Source organism: Mytilus galloprovincialis, chromosome 10, assembly GCF_965363235.1.
Source record: "Mytilus galloprovincialis chromosome 10, xbMytGall1.hap1.1, whole genome shotgun sequence".
NCBI classification, from domain to species: Eukaryota; Metazoa; Mollusca; class Bivalvia; order Mytilida; family Mytilidae; genus Mytilus; species Mytilus galloprovincialis.
This window is the reverse complement of record NC_134847.1, coordinates 89214726-89229769: the sequence shown is the minus strand read 5'-3', so window position 1 is coordinate 89229769 and position 15044 is coordinate 89214726. Positions and strand designations below refer to the sequence as shown.

Here is a 15044-nt window from a genome sequence, read left to right as displayed (position 1 = left end):
TGGGAGTTTTGGTCCCAACATTTTAGGAATTAGGGGCAAAAAGGGTCCAAAATTAAAATTTGTTTGATTTCATCAAAAATTGAATAATGGGGTTCTTGATATGCCGAAGCTAACGGTGTATTTAGATTATTAATTTTTGATCCCCTTTTCACATTGGTCTACATTAAGGTCCAAAGGGGCCTAAATTGAACATTATTTGATTTCATCAAAAATTGAATTCTTGGGATTCTTTGATATGCTGAATCTAACCATGTCTTTAGATTTTGGATATTGGACCATAATAGGTAAATGTCCAATTTAAAATTTTAAGGTCTTAGACCACATTCATTCTGTGTCAGAAAGCTATTCTGTGTCAACTATTTAATCACAATCCAAATTAAGAGCTGTATCAAGCTTGCACGTTGTGTCCATACTTGCCCCAACTGTTCAGGGTTCAACCTCTGGTCGTATCAAGCTGTGCCCTGCTGTGCATCTAGTTTATATGTTAGTGCATATTCCTTGTAAGTTTATTGATCAAGATTAAAGGGACAGAGAATTTAATTCTTACAACACAAGTTGAACCCTGCCATATGTCTTTGTGCTAATCCCAGCCATTATTGCCCTTTTCCACAGACAGACAGATAGAACTCTGTGAAACTCTTTGCACATCCTTATGCAAGGACACCTCCCTTTGTATATTTGAGATCTGTTCGTTGATCTTCAAAATATAAAGCTTAAAATTATATTTAATTCATAGATTTTGACCAAAACACAATAAATTATCTGTAACAATAAACATTAGGTAAAAAATTTAAAATTATTGTTTTATTATATTTTCAGTTACTACAATTTAGATGATACAGACCATGACAGTATCAACAAGTTCCTGTCCAAGTTGGTGGAACGAGCTCTGTATGAGCTGGAGTGTTCTTATTGTATTGCAGTTGGAGAGGTTTGTACAAGTTCTTGTCCAAGTTGGTTAAGTGAGCTCAGAATGAGCTAGAGAGCTCTTATTGTAATGCAGTCAGAGAAGTATGTACAAATTAATTGAATGATCTCTTTATCTACTTGGGTGTTATTATTGTAGTTAGAGAGGTATGAACAAGTTCTTGTTCAAGTTTGTTCAGCAAGCTCTGTATGAGCTTGAGTGCTCTTATTGTAATGTATTTGGAGAAATATGTTCAAGTTTTCAAAGTTATTAAAGACATTTTCTATCATTTGGAGAGGATGCATTAACAAATCTTGTCCTAAGTTGGTTGCAAGAGCTCTGTATAAGCTTGAGTATTCTTATTATATTGCTGTATTCTAAATGACCTTTAGAAATGTTCAGTTGCTACATGATATGTTTTTTTATTCAGATCGGATAAATGCCTTATGGTGTTATAACAAAAAATCAGAGATTAATTGTGATAAACACAATTCAGACATAAGATTTTCTGAATGCATATGTAGTTAAAATGAATTGCATTATGAAAGACTTTTACTGCTACCTTATTACTTTTAATATGATTATAATTTTTTTCAGGACAATAGAACAATAGATCCACAAACACTTGGGAGAATTTCATCCTATTATTATCTCAACCACAACACAGTACGCATGTTTAGAGATGAACTCAAACCAGAAAGTTCTATAGCAGAACTATTGGATGTTTTATCTGTGAGTACATAACTTTAGGTGCTAGCCAGAAAGTTCTTTAGCGGAAGTAATGGATGTTCAGTCTTTAAGTATTCACTAAGAAAGATAGCTGTTTTATAAGTGAGTACATAACTTTAGGTGCTAGCCAGAAAGTTCTTTAGCAGAACTATTGGATTTTTTATATGTGAGTACATAACTTTAGGTGCTAGCCAGAAAGTTCTTTAGCGGAAGTAATTGATGTTCAGTCTTTAAGTATTCACTCAGAAAGATAGATGTTTTATATGTGAGTACATAACTTTACGTGCTAGCCAGAACGTTACACAGTAGTACTACTTGAGATTTTATATGTGAGTGCAATATGCAACATGATTATAAGATACTTTTAATTGGTATTTTGCCTACTATAATCTGAGATTCTACATGATTGAAACAAACTATTGGTCTTGGCAATTGTTGACCTGATGGTAACCTTTTTGGGTATCTTGTTTTGTTTTGGTTCAAAATTCATGAAGTCACTGTTGAATTCACATTACTATAAGACGTGTCACGGTACTTATCTATCCCAAATTCATGTACTTGGTTTTGATGTTATATTTGTTATTCTCAAAGGATTTTGTCTAATGCTTAGTCTGTTTCTGTGTGTATGTGTTACATTTTAATGTTGTGTCGTTGTTCTCTTATATTTAATGCATTTCCCTCAGTTTTAGTTTGTTACCCCTATTTTGTTATTTGTCCATGGATTTATGAGTTTTGAACAGCGGTATACTACTGTTGCCTTTATTGAGGTAGTTATGTTTTAGTGGAATTATTACATAAAACAGTTACGGTACAAAAATTAAAGAATAACTGTAAATTAAGAAAAGATTACTGTTTGTATGTTTTGTTTTAAGGTTTTCAATGAGAACTAGGTGCCTATTCTTAAGATGTATAGAACTAACTTTGTATTATATATTTATTTCAGAATGCTCTAGGTGCCTATTCTTAAGATGTATAGAATTAACTTTGTATTATATATTTATTTCAGAACGTTCTAGGTGCCTATTCTTAAGATGTATAGAATTAACTTTGTATTATATATTTATTTCAGAATGCTCTAGGTGCCTATTCTTAAGATGTATAGAACTAACTTTGTATTATATATTTATTTCAGAATGCTAATGAGTATGATGAGTTACCTGTCAGACATAATGAAGATCAGCTCAACAGGTAAAAATTTATTAGCCCCTTAACAATTTTTCATTGCTGTTCACTTGAATGATCAAATATTTTATGAAATAAATAAAACAAGATGTTATTACAGTTCCTTCATATTATATTATACCTCTGATCTCCTTTGACATAAACTCTTGTTGACTTTACTTTAAATTTTATTATACCCACTGAGCGTGAGAATTGGTCACAGTCTAATAAGGATTGAGATTATACTTTTCGCAAATTTGCAGGGAGCTGAAATCAGCCTTGAAGCATAAAAAAGTAATGATTTAATTGGTACTTATAGTTTGATTAATGAGAATATTTAGTCCAGCAGTATGCGTTTCTCCACACATTTCTCTTATACTTCAATACAGAATAGTTTGAACTTTTGTTATGCAGCTCAACAGTGATGAACTTTAATCTTGTGTGTTTTGAAGGTCTGTGAACTTTAATCTTGTGTGTTTTGAAGGTCTGTGAACTTTAATCTTGTGTGTTTTGAAGGTCTGTGAACTTTAATCTTGTGTGTTTTGAAGGTGTGTACAGTAAGACATGTACTTTCTGTATTCCAGTGCTTTGAATGACAATTGTAGTGTGGTAAACAGGGCTTCTAATTTTTGGGGCCCTTTATAGCTTTGTGTTCAGTGCGAGTCAGGGTTCTGCATTGCGGACTGTACTTTTGACCTATATTGATTTACTTTTACAAATTGTTACTTGGATGGAGAGTTGTCTTATTTGCACTCATACCACATCTTCTTATATCTACCTTCTCATACTTTTATATTTCAATTGAATTTAATTTTCTGTTTATATTTTATTTATTTAGTGAGCTTGCCAAGAAGTTACCTGTGGAAGTTAATCAGTACACATATGACTCAGCCCATACAAAAGCCAATCTGTTGTTACAGGCTCATTTTGGACACGGCCAGGTTGGACTACCATCTACAGATTACAATACTGACACCAAGTCTGTTTTAGATCAGGCTATTAGAATATTACAGGTAAGGAAAGGTCCATGGTCATGGTTTCCATTGATAATTACAACACTAATTTAGTTTTTGATGCATTTTGAAATTTTACTCAGGAAGTACATTTTAATGGAAGAATAAAAGTGTAATGGTTCTGGTATTTAATGCTTCATAGAAATATAGAAAAAAAAAGAAACAGTTCACATGATAGTTTTATTTCTAGGCAATGTTAGATGTATCAGCTGACGAAGGCTGGTTAGTGACATCGTTAAGGATTATGCAGATGGTTCAAATGGTTATTCAAGGTCTATGGTGTCATGACAACAATCTTCTGACCTTGCCACACATGATGCCTTACCACCTTGCTTGTTTGAAGTAGGTAGCCATAGCAACTTTCTTCTGCCATTGTCTTGAAAAGCTCATTTTCACACTTGAAGCACATTGTTCTTTTAACATACAATACGTTCTGTCACAAAACAAGTTGCACAATCTCAAATATAAAAAAAAAAGTTGCACAATTTTAAATATAAAAAATAGTTGCACAAGCTCAAACATGAAAACAAGTTGCACAATTTCATATTTAAAAACAAGTTGCAGAATCTTAAACCCTAAAACAAGTTGTTCAAACTCAAAACAAATTTAACCAGACATATTTGAGTGGATGTTTCTAACTATAATTCTAGGCCATGGAAAGGACATGGAGCTAAGAAGAAAGGATACCCTGACATAAAGAGTCCTATAGAAACTCTGCCTCAATTAATGGCTGTTTGTGATGGAAGGTTTGAGGCACTCAATGCTATGTTAGGGGAAGAAATGGACAGAGCACATCTGGAACAAGTGAGATTTAATAAGACTACCATTTTTTAATCTTGCAAATTGGAACATTTTGTAATAAATAACCAGAAACAAAATCAGATTATATAAAAGTGCTTGTCTTTTCATTGAGCAGGTGAAATCTAAATTATCAGTAGCAGCCATATTGTACAATATCTTAGGGATATTTGTTACAGGATCACCAAAATATAAAATATAAACTTTTATTTGGTTGTCTTTGACAAGTTTCATTTTCTCTAATTGCATTCTCGTTTTTAAAGATTAAAATGATGGTTTTCCAGTTTGAATGTTTTACACTAGTCATTTTTGGGCCCTTTATATTTTCCTGTTCTGTGTGAGCCAAGGCACTGTGTTAAAGGCGGTACTTCGACTTATAATGGTTTACTTTTAACACATTGTGACTTGGATAAAGGGTTGTCTCATTGGCACTCATACCACATCTTCTTATATCTTTTTGTTTGGATCTTGAATTTTGGATTTTATTAGGAATACTAGAATTGCCAGTGAAATCAAAGTACAATAGGGCAAGTGTTGAAACAATGAGTAAGAGGCAGTACGTCAAATATGCATCTGCGAAAACAAATAAGTCACACATTGAAAACTGTCCCCAAATTTGGATTTTCTCAAAACTTGGTGTTTTCTGTGGATAAAAGATTGTTTCAAAGACAAATTTAGAAAATACTAAACACTACATTTATAATGTTATATCACAAATATTTCCAACTATGTATATTTTAAGAGGAATTTGGGCTCAATGAAATCCGTCTCTTCCTTTAGTAATATAGATATAGACTTGTAGGATAGATTATGCCAAGAAATGTTAATTATTATATTATTTGTTTTACAGATATACCAGACCATTAGTAAACTTCCCCAGATCTCTGTAAAACTATCTATAGAAGGTTGGTGGGAGGGAGGAACAGGAGAACAGGAGAAACGACCTATACATTCACCTTTACCAGGTAAGTTAATTATCTATAGAAGGTTGGTGGGAGGGAGGAACAGGAGAACAGGAGAAACGACCTATACATTCACCTTTACCAGGTAAGTTAATTATCTATAGAAGGTTGGTGGGAGGGAGGAACAGGAGAACAGGAGAAACAACCTATACATTCACCTTTACCAGGTAAGTTAATTATCTATAGAAGGTTGGTGGGAGGGAGGAACAGGAGAACAGGAGAAACGGCCTATACATTCACCTTTACCAGGTAAGTTAATTATCTATAGAAGGATGGTGTAAGGGAGGAACAGGAGAAACGGCCTATACATTCACCTTTACCAGGTAAGTTAATTATCTATAGAAGGATGGTGGGAGGGAGGAACAGGAGAACAGGAGAAACGGCCTATACATTCACCTTTACCAGGTAAGTTAATTATCTATAGAAGGATGGTGGGAGGGGGGAACAGGAGAACAGGAGAAACGACCTATACATTCACCTTTACCAGGTAAGTTAATTATCTATAGAAGGATGGTGGGAGGGAGGAACAGGAGAACAGGAGAAACGACCTATACATTCACCTTTATACAAGGAGATGTAACACTTTAATGGGGTTAGAGTTTTGTGTTTAAAAATGGAGAAATTCAATAAAGATAATTTCAGGTTAAATATATATTAAAGTCTGTTAGAAAGATTGGCCAATCTGACACTTTAATTTCTCTTACCAGTTCAAGGTAACATTTTACACCTTTTATTATTTAAGGAAGCCTTTGACTGTTTTCTGCTCTTTGATCGGGTTGTTGTGTTTTTGACACATCCCCTATTTTCATTCTCAATTTTATGAAGTGTTGGAGAGGAGGGTGGGTAAATAATTCACTTAAGTATGTCTAGTTATTGCTCTGATATTAGACACTAACATCAAATCATAATAAAACATAGAGAAACATACCACTACAGCTAAACGTTTGTTGGTCTGTTTGCCATGCAAGTGTCAAAACCATTTATTAAGCTAAAAAATTGTCTGACAAGTTTTTAATGAATTGATTAGACACTGCAAATGAACTACTAGAAAAATAAATGGGTAAAACATGACATAAGATTTAACCAATGACAACCATTAACAAGGCTCCAATGCCAGTAGACATGACATGTTAGACCAGCTAATGGGAGTATTTAATCCACTCTTTTCACCTATTCCTATCAAGTGAATGATAATAACAGTGATGATTTTCCATACAGGTGCTAAAATACAGGATGATAATTGGATGGAGGTACATGCTGACCAAGAATATGTTCTGAGAGTTAATATGGACAGAATAAATAAAATAAAGGTAAAGCATTACTGTTTTTTAAATGTTTTTTAATGGTTTTCTACGATTTTAAATGGAATTTAGAATTAAATTATAAGAAATGACTGTAATATTAAAATATGTTGAGACATGATGAACAAACAGCCATAATAAGCTCTTAACTCTAAGGATAACTTAGTTACTATTTTACATGTCATTTCTGTATTGTAACAAATTTCACCTAGAGTTATCTATCTTTATCTGTATTACTTGATCTATTAGTTGGAATTTGTTGATGTTTAGATTCACTTGTTAATACACCCAAAAATTAAAACATTAAAACTTGCTTTAATAATTTACTGAAAACGAAGCAATGTTTTAACTTTTAATTTCCAAAAAAAACCCAAAAAAGAATGCTATCTTTACCATCAGTGCTCTCAAGCTAAGGGGTTTCTGTCATACTGAGGTATACCCCTCATTAACATTTCTTTATATTAAGACAATAGACAACAACTGTTAAAATGTTTTTTTAAATGTACCATTTGTTATCAATCTAATGGAGGGAATATTAAACAAAATAGATGTGGTAAAACTATATAGAAATATGCGTGAAATCAGGGGGAAATATAAATCAGGAAATCTGTTCTGAAGCAAAAACATTATAATCCCCCAGTGTGGGTTGGAGCAGACAAATTCTCCACGTTCAAGAAGTCAAGCACAAGTTATCCCCCAGCATCAAGTATACATTCCAACTATATTACATTTCAGAAGCATGACAGTAAGGCCTTTGCGCCACGATTCCCCAAACCAAAAGACGAAGGATGGTTCCTATTGGTGGGTGACATAGAAAACAAAGAAGTTGTAGCACTAAAACGTGTAGGCTACATCCGTGGTCGGTCATCACAACAGATTGCTATTATCATGCCAGACATTGTAGGCCGTGTGATATACACTATATATATGATGAGTGATTCCTATCTAGGACTGGACCAACAATATGACATATGTTTGGACGTGATACCTGCTAGTATAGAATCACAGGTCAATACGGAACTTGTCGGAGAACTAGATTTTGGTGACCTACAATTGTAACACACGATATTGATGGCTTGAGACCTTGGTATTGAGATGATCTGGATTATGGCAGACATTTAAACAATAGATTTATTATGGAGCAGACAGTGGAAGATTGTTACTCTTATTTAATCTAGTCTCTTAGATTAAATGAGGTTGAATACATTTTTTGAGATGTTATATTGAGAATACTTTTTACTTAGTCCACAAAAATTAATGTCATATATTAATTGGTGCATGTTTGTTTTATATCAATATCTGTTAAGAGTTGGATTATGATTTCTATTTTCATTTAATTACAGCTAACTTGTGATTCATTACAGGATATTTTTTTAGTTCCTTGCTCATTATCTGATTAAAAAATATACCTTAAATTTTAAAATATTGGAAAAAAGTAAAATCACAAAAATACTGAACTTAGAGAAAAATCAATTCGAAAAGTCCATAATCACATGGCAAAATCAAATAACAAAACACATCAAAATGAATGGACAAGAACTGTCATATTCCTGACTTGGTACAGGCATTTTCAAATGTAGAAAATGGTGGATTAAACCTGGTTTTATAGCGCTAACCCTCTCACTTTGATGACAGTCTCATCAAATTCAGTTATATTTACATTGATGCGTTAACTAAACAGACACAATAAATAAAATAGTCAAAATATGGGTACATCAGTCATCATCGTATAACAATTTTAAAAGGATAATATAGGAAAGGTGTACTGACATAAGTGGTCTCTAAACACATTAACTCCAAATGGAGCTTTCGTTAGTAGAAGCCATATTAACTATGTGTATCAGTGAGAAAAATGTAAAAGCATAAAAATATAGTATATATACCAATACACATAATTAACAGCGCCTGGTGATGTTTCATAGCCTTATCTCAATGTTAATTATGTGTATTGGTATATATACTATATTTTTATGCTTTAACAATTTTAAAAGGAATTAGCTCTCGTCGCGATATAGACTTTTTGTGCTAATGCGACTTAAAACAAACAACAATCAATCAATCAATGCTCATTCTTTACTTGCTTTATATATGTCTTGACAGTTAACAAACCAAAGTCATGACCCTCCCATACTTATCTTAAACATTGGCTTGTAAATTTGACCAAAAAATATTAGTTACTTAGAAGATAAGTTGTTAACACTATATTTTTATAATCATTTGCTTGTTTAGAATCATTTGAATAGTATATGAAAAATAAATAAAAAGTGTTCAAAATAGGTCCACTCTAATTTTTTTGGACCAAAAACTCAAGGTGAATAATAGATCATGTTTAAGATAAATTTGTTTTAGTTGTATAAGGGATACCATGCTTTTATTTGTATTGCAAATTTGTGTGGACAAAAGATTCAACAGTGGCATAATATCATGTTGTGATTTTTATTAATATGTCAGGTGAGGGAAGTATAAGATTGATAGGAAGTAGAAAAGCAACCAACACCTTCCTGTCTCCATAGATTTGTCAAGGAAATTAAAAGATAGTATATTGTAACATGTTTGTTGGAATCCCAATGCCACCTCTTCATGTTTGATTGATTGTAGCTATTTAATCGCATGATATTGACAGCTTTATCTACCTACCAAGATAAATTATAAACAGAGTAAATCCAGCTATTATCAGAAATAATGTCATACCTGTATAGCCTTCTAGTTCAGTTTTATGAATTGAGGCAAAAAATATAAAAGATAATAAAAAAAAATATTAAACTGAATATGATATTAATTAATGAAATGTTTCTAAATTTTGCTAGAACTGCTGGTATTTTAATACCTATTCAACCTAGGCAAACATATCATTACCAATGTCATTGTTTTTTCTTCAAACATTGATTGTACTTATTTTAAGATACATATAGTTCAACTAACCTACATGTGTTTTAAAATATACCAGTAGAAGTTTCATATTTTTTTTGCAGTTCCAGACCATTTAAAATTTGTATATTTTTGCTGTTAATTACAGGACTGACAGGATATTCAAAATGTTTTATTATAAACTTTATTTAGTATTGCATTTAAACAGGATTAACAGAAATCTGTTTAAAGATTTGCTTGTTTTAATTCTGTTTTCGGCTTTGATGGTGCCCACTCTCCAAACACTACTAGTGTCTTAACTAACCTACATGTAATGTTTCTAAATTTTGCTGTTAATTACAGGACTGACAGGATATTCAAAATGTTTTATTATAAACTTTATTTAGTATTGCATTTAAACAGGATTAGTTGCACTCTGCATCGAAAAAAGTTAATAATATACTGTATTTAACTTGTAAAAATAAAACAGTCCAATGGATGAAGACAAGAGTTAGTTACGCTTGGGAAGGATGATTGTTTTAACTGATTAGATATGGAAAATGTGAAAGTTTTATTGAGATGTGAGAATGAATAAAAACAATGAAAATATGAATTTGTTTTATAGTCTGATCAATAAAAGTTATGAACCAGTTATTTATACATATAGAAAAGAGAAATAAACAAATATACAAAACATTCTTTACAAATTGTATGTATCTAAAGTACTTTTCTAGAATTACCTTCATCAGGAATGCTTCTGCTTAAAAACCAAAACTGAATATGAAAGCAAATCATATATTGATAATCAGACTTATTTAACCAAGATGAACATATGTTTGATTAAAAAAAAGTAAAATCACAAAAATACTGAACTCTGAGGAAATTTCAAAAAGGAAAGTGTGTAATCAAATTGCAAAATCAAAAGCTCAAACACATCAAACCAATCGATAATAACTGACATATTCCTGACTCGGTACAGGCATTTTCTAACGTAGAAAATGATGGAATGAACTTGCTTTTGTAGCTAGCCCGAGGGTGTTTGAAGTATACTTTCTAAAATCATTGGACCATTTTTTAAATAAGATGTGATGTATAAATGAATTAACTCAATATCTTAAAGGAAACAATTGATAAAATCAAGAATGCCAAATGGCCTTGCTGTATGAAGGAAAAAGGCAACATTTCACAAGCTCAAGAAGTTATTATATTAAATTAGTTTCTAGATGGAGAATCTTAAATCTCTTACTCAAAGTTTTAGACGAAACACCATGCTTTGAACAATGTATACCTGTATCATAGAAGTCTAATGGCATTGACTTGCGGAAATATAAGAGGTGATATTTGACAATAAACCTACAGAGTGAGTTAAAACTAACATTAAGATCTAAGAAATCATTTTAACTTTTGACAATTTTATACAATAATGTGTAAACTCTTTGTGAATACAAAAAGTCATAGTGTATAAGAACAGAAACATGTAGACCTTTTTGCATGGCATTTCTAAAACCAATTCTAAGAATATCAACTGACTACAGTATCTGTCACCGTTTACTTCAAATTGGATTTTAATTTTTGTTAAAAAAATCTTTCTGATTCAGTTTTTGAAACATTTTTAGGAACATTTAGTATGATGCCAATATATAAATTAGGAGAAGTGGTATGCTGGCCAATGAAACATCTCAACTTCAACTAGAGTTTAAATGATGAACAGTTTAATGCCAAGTTGTAAAAAAAAATAGATTTTTTTTTTATGTAGGATTCAAAACTTTCTTGGGAAAAAAAAACACCTGATGTGAAATAAGTAAAGAGAGGGGAAATCGACTTTTTATGCACATGTTTTTGGTGTTTTTTTTTTTTATTTAAAAAAATTTCTTTAGGTGCATTGGCATACCTATTTTGTTTGGTAGCGTATTAAAACGTAACATAAAGATCGAATGTTTTCAATGGTTTTATATGAGATAAAGGGTATTTAACTTCATTCAGTGGCAATCTTCCATTTAATAATCACCGACTGCTTTCATGTACAAATAGCTTAAAGTTACCGTGAAAACAATCTACTGATACGTCTTACATGGTGGAAATAGCTCAAACACTCTACCTATTGTTTTGAATCGTGTTTACAAGCTGTTGGTAAAATCAGTAAAACTGGTCAGTAATGATTGTTATAATACATAAATCAATTCCTTGGTAGTTCGGTATTTTTGTTATCTTAATTTGTGGTACTATGCATAAAACGATGCATTCCACACTCATTATGCATAATTCATGTGAAAAAGACAAAATGGAACCGGCATACGCTCTTATACAATTAACCATCGTCTTTACTAAATGGCATCGGATATGGACAGAAAGTTCCACGTTAAATAGACAATACAAAAACGGTCGACAACACGACACTGAAGAAAAAAAATATTCACAAGTAAAAACTCCAATAAAAAAGAAACAGTATAAAACTGACGATACTCTTGACATACATTATGCAGAGAAGCGTGTTGCTGTGTTTCAATAGTTTTTGAGTGCCCCCTCCTTTTTCTAATGCATCAGGCGTGCAATAAATATAAAAAATGTGGACATTATTTAAACTAAGTGTAAAATAAAACAGCGATACAAATATTTAAATGTTTACTTTAAACAAAACACAAATAATAATGCGTGATTACCCAATACAATAAATTAAAACCAGGCAGTCCGTGTAATTTAAACTTTCTTATGTACATGTTGAACTTTGTATTTTCATGTTGATCACTTGTTTTATTTTGGAATATGCTGCGTTATTTTAAGGACCCTCAATCTCCAAACGTGCAAGTTGCGGACGGCCTAGCACAAACTGTGGCGTTATGTCCGCTATGTGACAAAAATACAATCAAGTGGAAGTGTGTTGACTGCTCAGAATTACTTTGTGGTGATTGCAAGAAAATTCACGAACGCGGTAAAGCCACTCGGAACCATCAGATATCTGCCGTCAAAGATCTTAACGAGGAAATTCTTGAGAGTTCGGTTTTCAATTTGGAGTGCACTTTACACCATAATGCATGCTCCATGTACTGTGTCACGTGTAATCAGTGTGCTTGCGCAAACTGTGTTACTGGCAATCATTCCGGACATACATTCCAAGATCTGAAAGCACTGCTAGACAAGAAAAGGAAAGAAATAAAAACAGTACTTAACGATTTAGAATCTAGGTTCATTCCAGAAACCCAACAGAGAATTGAATCTTTACCGGCGCATATTCGCGCGCACGAGAAAAACATAGAAGGTTTGAAATTACAAATGGAAAAGAGAGCAAGCGCGTTGAAATTAGCTGTAGATGAATGTTTAAAACATCATTATACAGAGCTGTATAGATATTCGGAGGACAGAATAAACAAATTCTCAGGTCATAAAGTCAACTTATCACAACAAATTAAAGAACTTAAAGAAAGCCAAATAAAACTGAGAAAACTTATTCAGCCGAGTAGTACTTCTGACGTCACAACACTGCTGATGTCCTCACTCAATATACGACCACCGGAAGGTACAGAAATCGCTCATGTCGAGTTCTTACCAGGTAATCTGACCGAAAATGATATACAACAGGAATTCGGATCACTCGGATTTAGTAGAAGGATTGAAAGACAGCAAACGTTCGATGTCGAACCTACTAATACTGGAACGCAAATTAATAACCGGGTACGGAATGCAGTTCAACAAAATGATGACATGGTGCAAAGTGACGTTCCACTAATTGACAATGTAGTCAGATCGTCTAGGTTAACTAGTGGCCTAGAACTCAAAACGTTAAATACAAGTTTATCTTCCGTTACATCAATTTGTTTAGCTCAAAACGATACATTATGGGTAGGCTGCGCAGGAAGCCGACGATTAGAACTTATCAATAACAGTGAACGCGCTCGAGATTTGCCACCCGTTATGACGAATGTGTTAGGATTCTCTTTGTCCGGGAATGGCGATCTTTATTTTACGGACTTTGATAACTGTAAATTGCGCAAACGTGAAAATCCGTCAGGAAAGTTAACACTGGTTAAGGATTTTAAACCTCAAAATCCGGTTTCTGTTTACGTTGATATGCAGGAAAATTGCAACATGTTTTATGTCGGCCTTATTGACTCCGCCCGAAAATTGACAGACGATTACGAAAACATAAAAGGAAGTGTTATGATAATTTCTTTGAACGGTGAAGTTACAAACACATTAGGGAATGGTCAGCCAATACATTTTACTGTGCCAAACAGAATTACTGTCGGTGGTTATTCCAACAGTTTACTGGTAATAGATTCTACCACGCCAGAGAGTGGGCGGATAATATCACTTTCAAAGGATGGAAACATACAATTTACATACAACCCAATCCAGAATAACACACTGAACCTGTTCAACCCAACAGACCTTGTTTGTACATTAAATGGGCAAATCTTAATATGTGATGTTGGCAATGACCTTCTACATATCCTTGATCATAACGGTCTACTCGACCACTACATCGATACAAAGTCTTGTGGCATAGAACGTCCGTGGAGTTTGGCTCTGTATGGTGACAGCACTCTTTTCATCGGAACTTTTACTTACAAAGGAGGAAAAAGGTCAAAGGAAACACAAAAAGGGGTGGTGTATATAGTTCTGGACTTTTATATTAATGGACGCAGTTAATCTTAAGGCTAGATTTATGATATGTTTAACCTTATCTAGAATTAATTCAGTCTGGAAATATTGTTTGCATTTCATTTCCTTTATTTTTAAGACAATGTTTCTTTACATTGTGTATGTAGGTTTCGGCAGTTAAGAATATCGATAGAGTGTATATATTCCTATGAACACTGATTATGTATATTATATATTCATCAATTACACTTTTATTAAATAAATTAAAAAAAAAATCTAAATGGTTTTTTTTTTCAAAAACAAACGTCTTACAAATGCAATTATACGGTTGTGATTTCTTTTGATTAAAGTTATTAAGAAAATCTCCACTTCCCATAAATTCAATGTTTTTCTGTATCCTAAGTCCTTTTTTACATTACCTGTCATGTTATATCATGTAATGCTTTGATTTCCAATGAGACGACTATGTATCACAGCCCAAAAGACTAGAATATTAAATAAAATTGAGAGTGGAAACGGGGAATGTACCAATATTAATGAGACAACAACCCGACCAAAGAGAATAAAACAGCACAAGGCCTACAATGGGTCTTCCATACAGCGAGAACATTCCATTCTCTGAGTGTACTGATTGAGTGAAAATGAACGTAACACTAAATTCCGAAACATATGTATACGTATAAAACCATGATGTCACCGAAATGCCTTAATTTATACTTCACATCTT

At 32.7% G+C, this 15044-nt stretch overlaps 2 protein-coding genes across 2 annotated transcripts in view; both read left to right on the top strand.

The window, feature by feature from the left end:
* The window catches only part of LOC143048723 (activating signal cointegrator 1 complex subunit 3-like), a 223045-nt gene extending 212714 nt beyond the window's left edge, over positions 1-10331 (top strand). Inside the window, exons 36-44 of the mRNA XM_076222571.1 lie at positions 820-931; positions 1505-1639; positions 2769-2824; positions 3636-3810; positions 4001-4152; positions 4461-4614; positions 5459-5573; positions 6789-6880; positions 7607-10331. Coding sequence (XP_076078686.1) covers positions 820-931; positions 1505-1639; positions 2769-2824; positions 3636-3810; positions 4001-4152; positions 4461-4614; positions 5459-5573; positions 6789-6880; positions 7607-7930 — 1315 coding nt within the window. The 3' untranslated portion in view covers positions 7931-10331. The remainder of the gene's footprint in view (positions 1-819; positions 932-1504; positions 1640-2768; positions 2825-3635; positions 3811-4000; positions 4153-4460; positions 4615-5458; positions 5574-6788; positions 6881-7606) is intronic.
* Positions 10332-12403: 2072 nt separating this feature from the next.
* Positions 12404-14562, top strand: LOC143048718 (uncharacterized). Its single transcript, XM_076222560.1, has one exon. The coding sequence runs from the start codon at positions 12482-12484 to the stop codon at positions 14363-14365; it is 1884 nt and encodes a 627-aa protein (XP_076078675.1). The 5' UTR covers positions 12404-12481; the 3' UTR covers positions 14366-14562.
* The last annotated feature ends 482 nt before the right edge of the window (positions 14563-15044 follow it).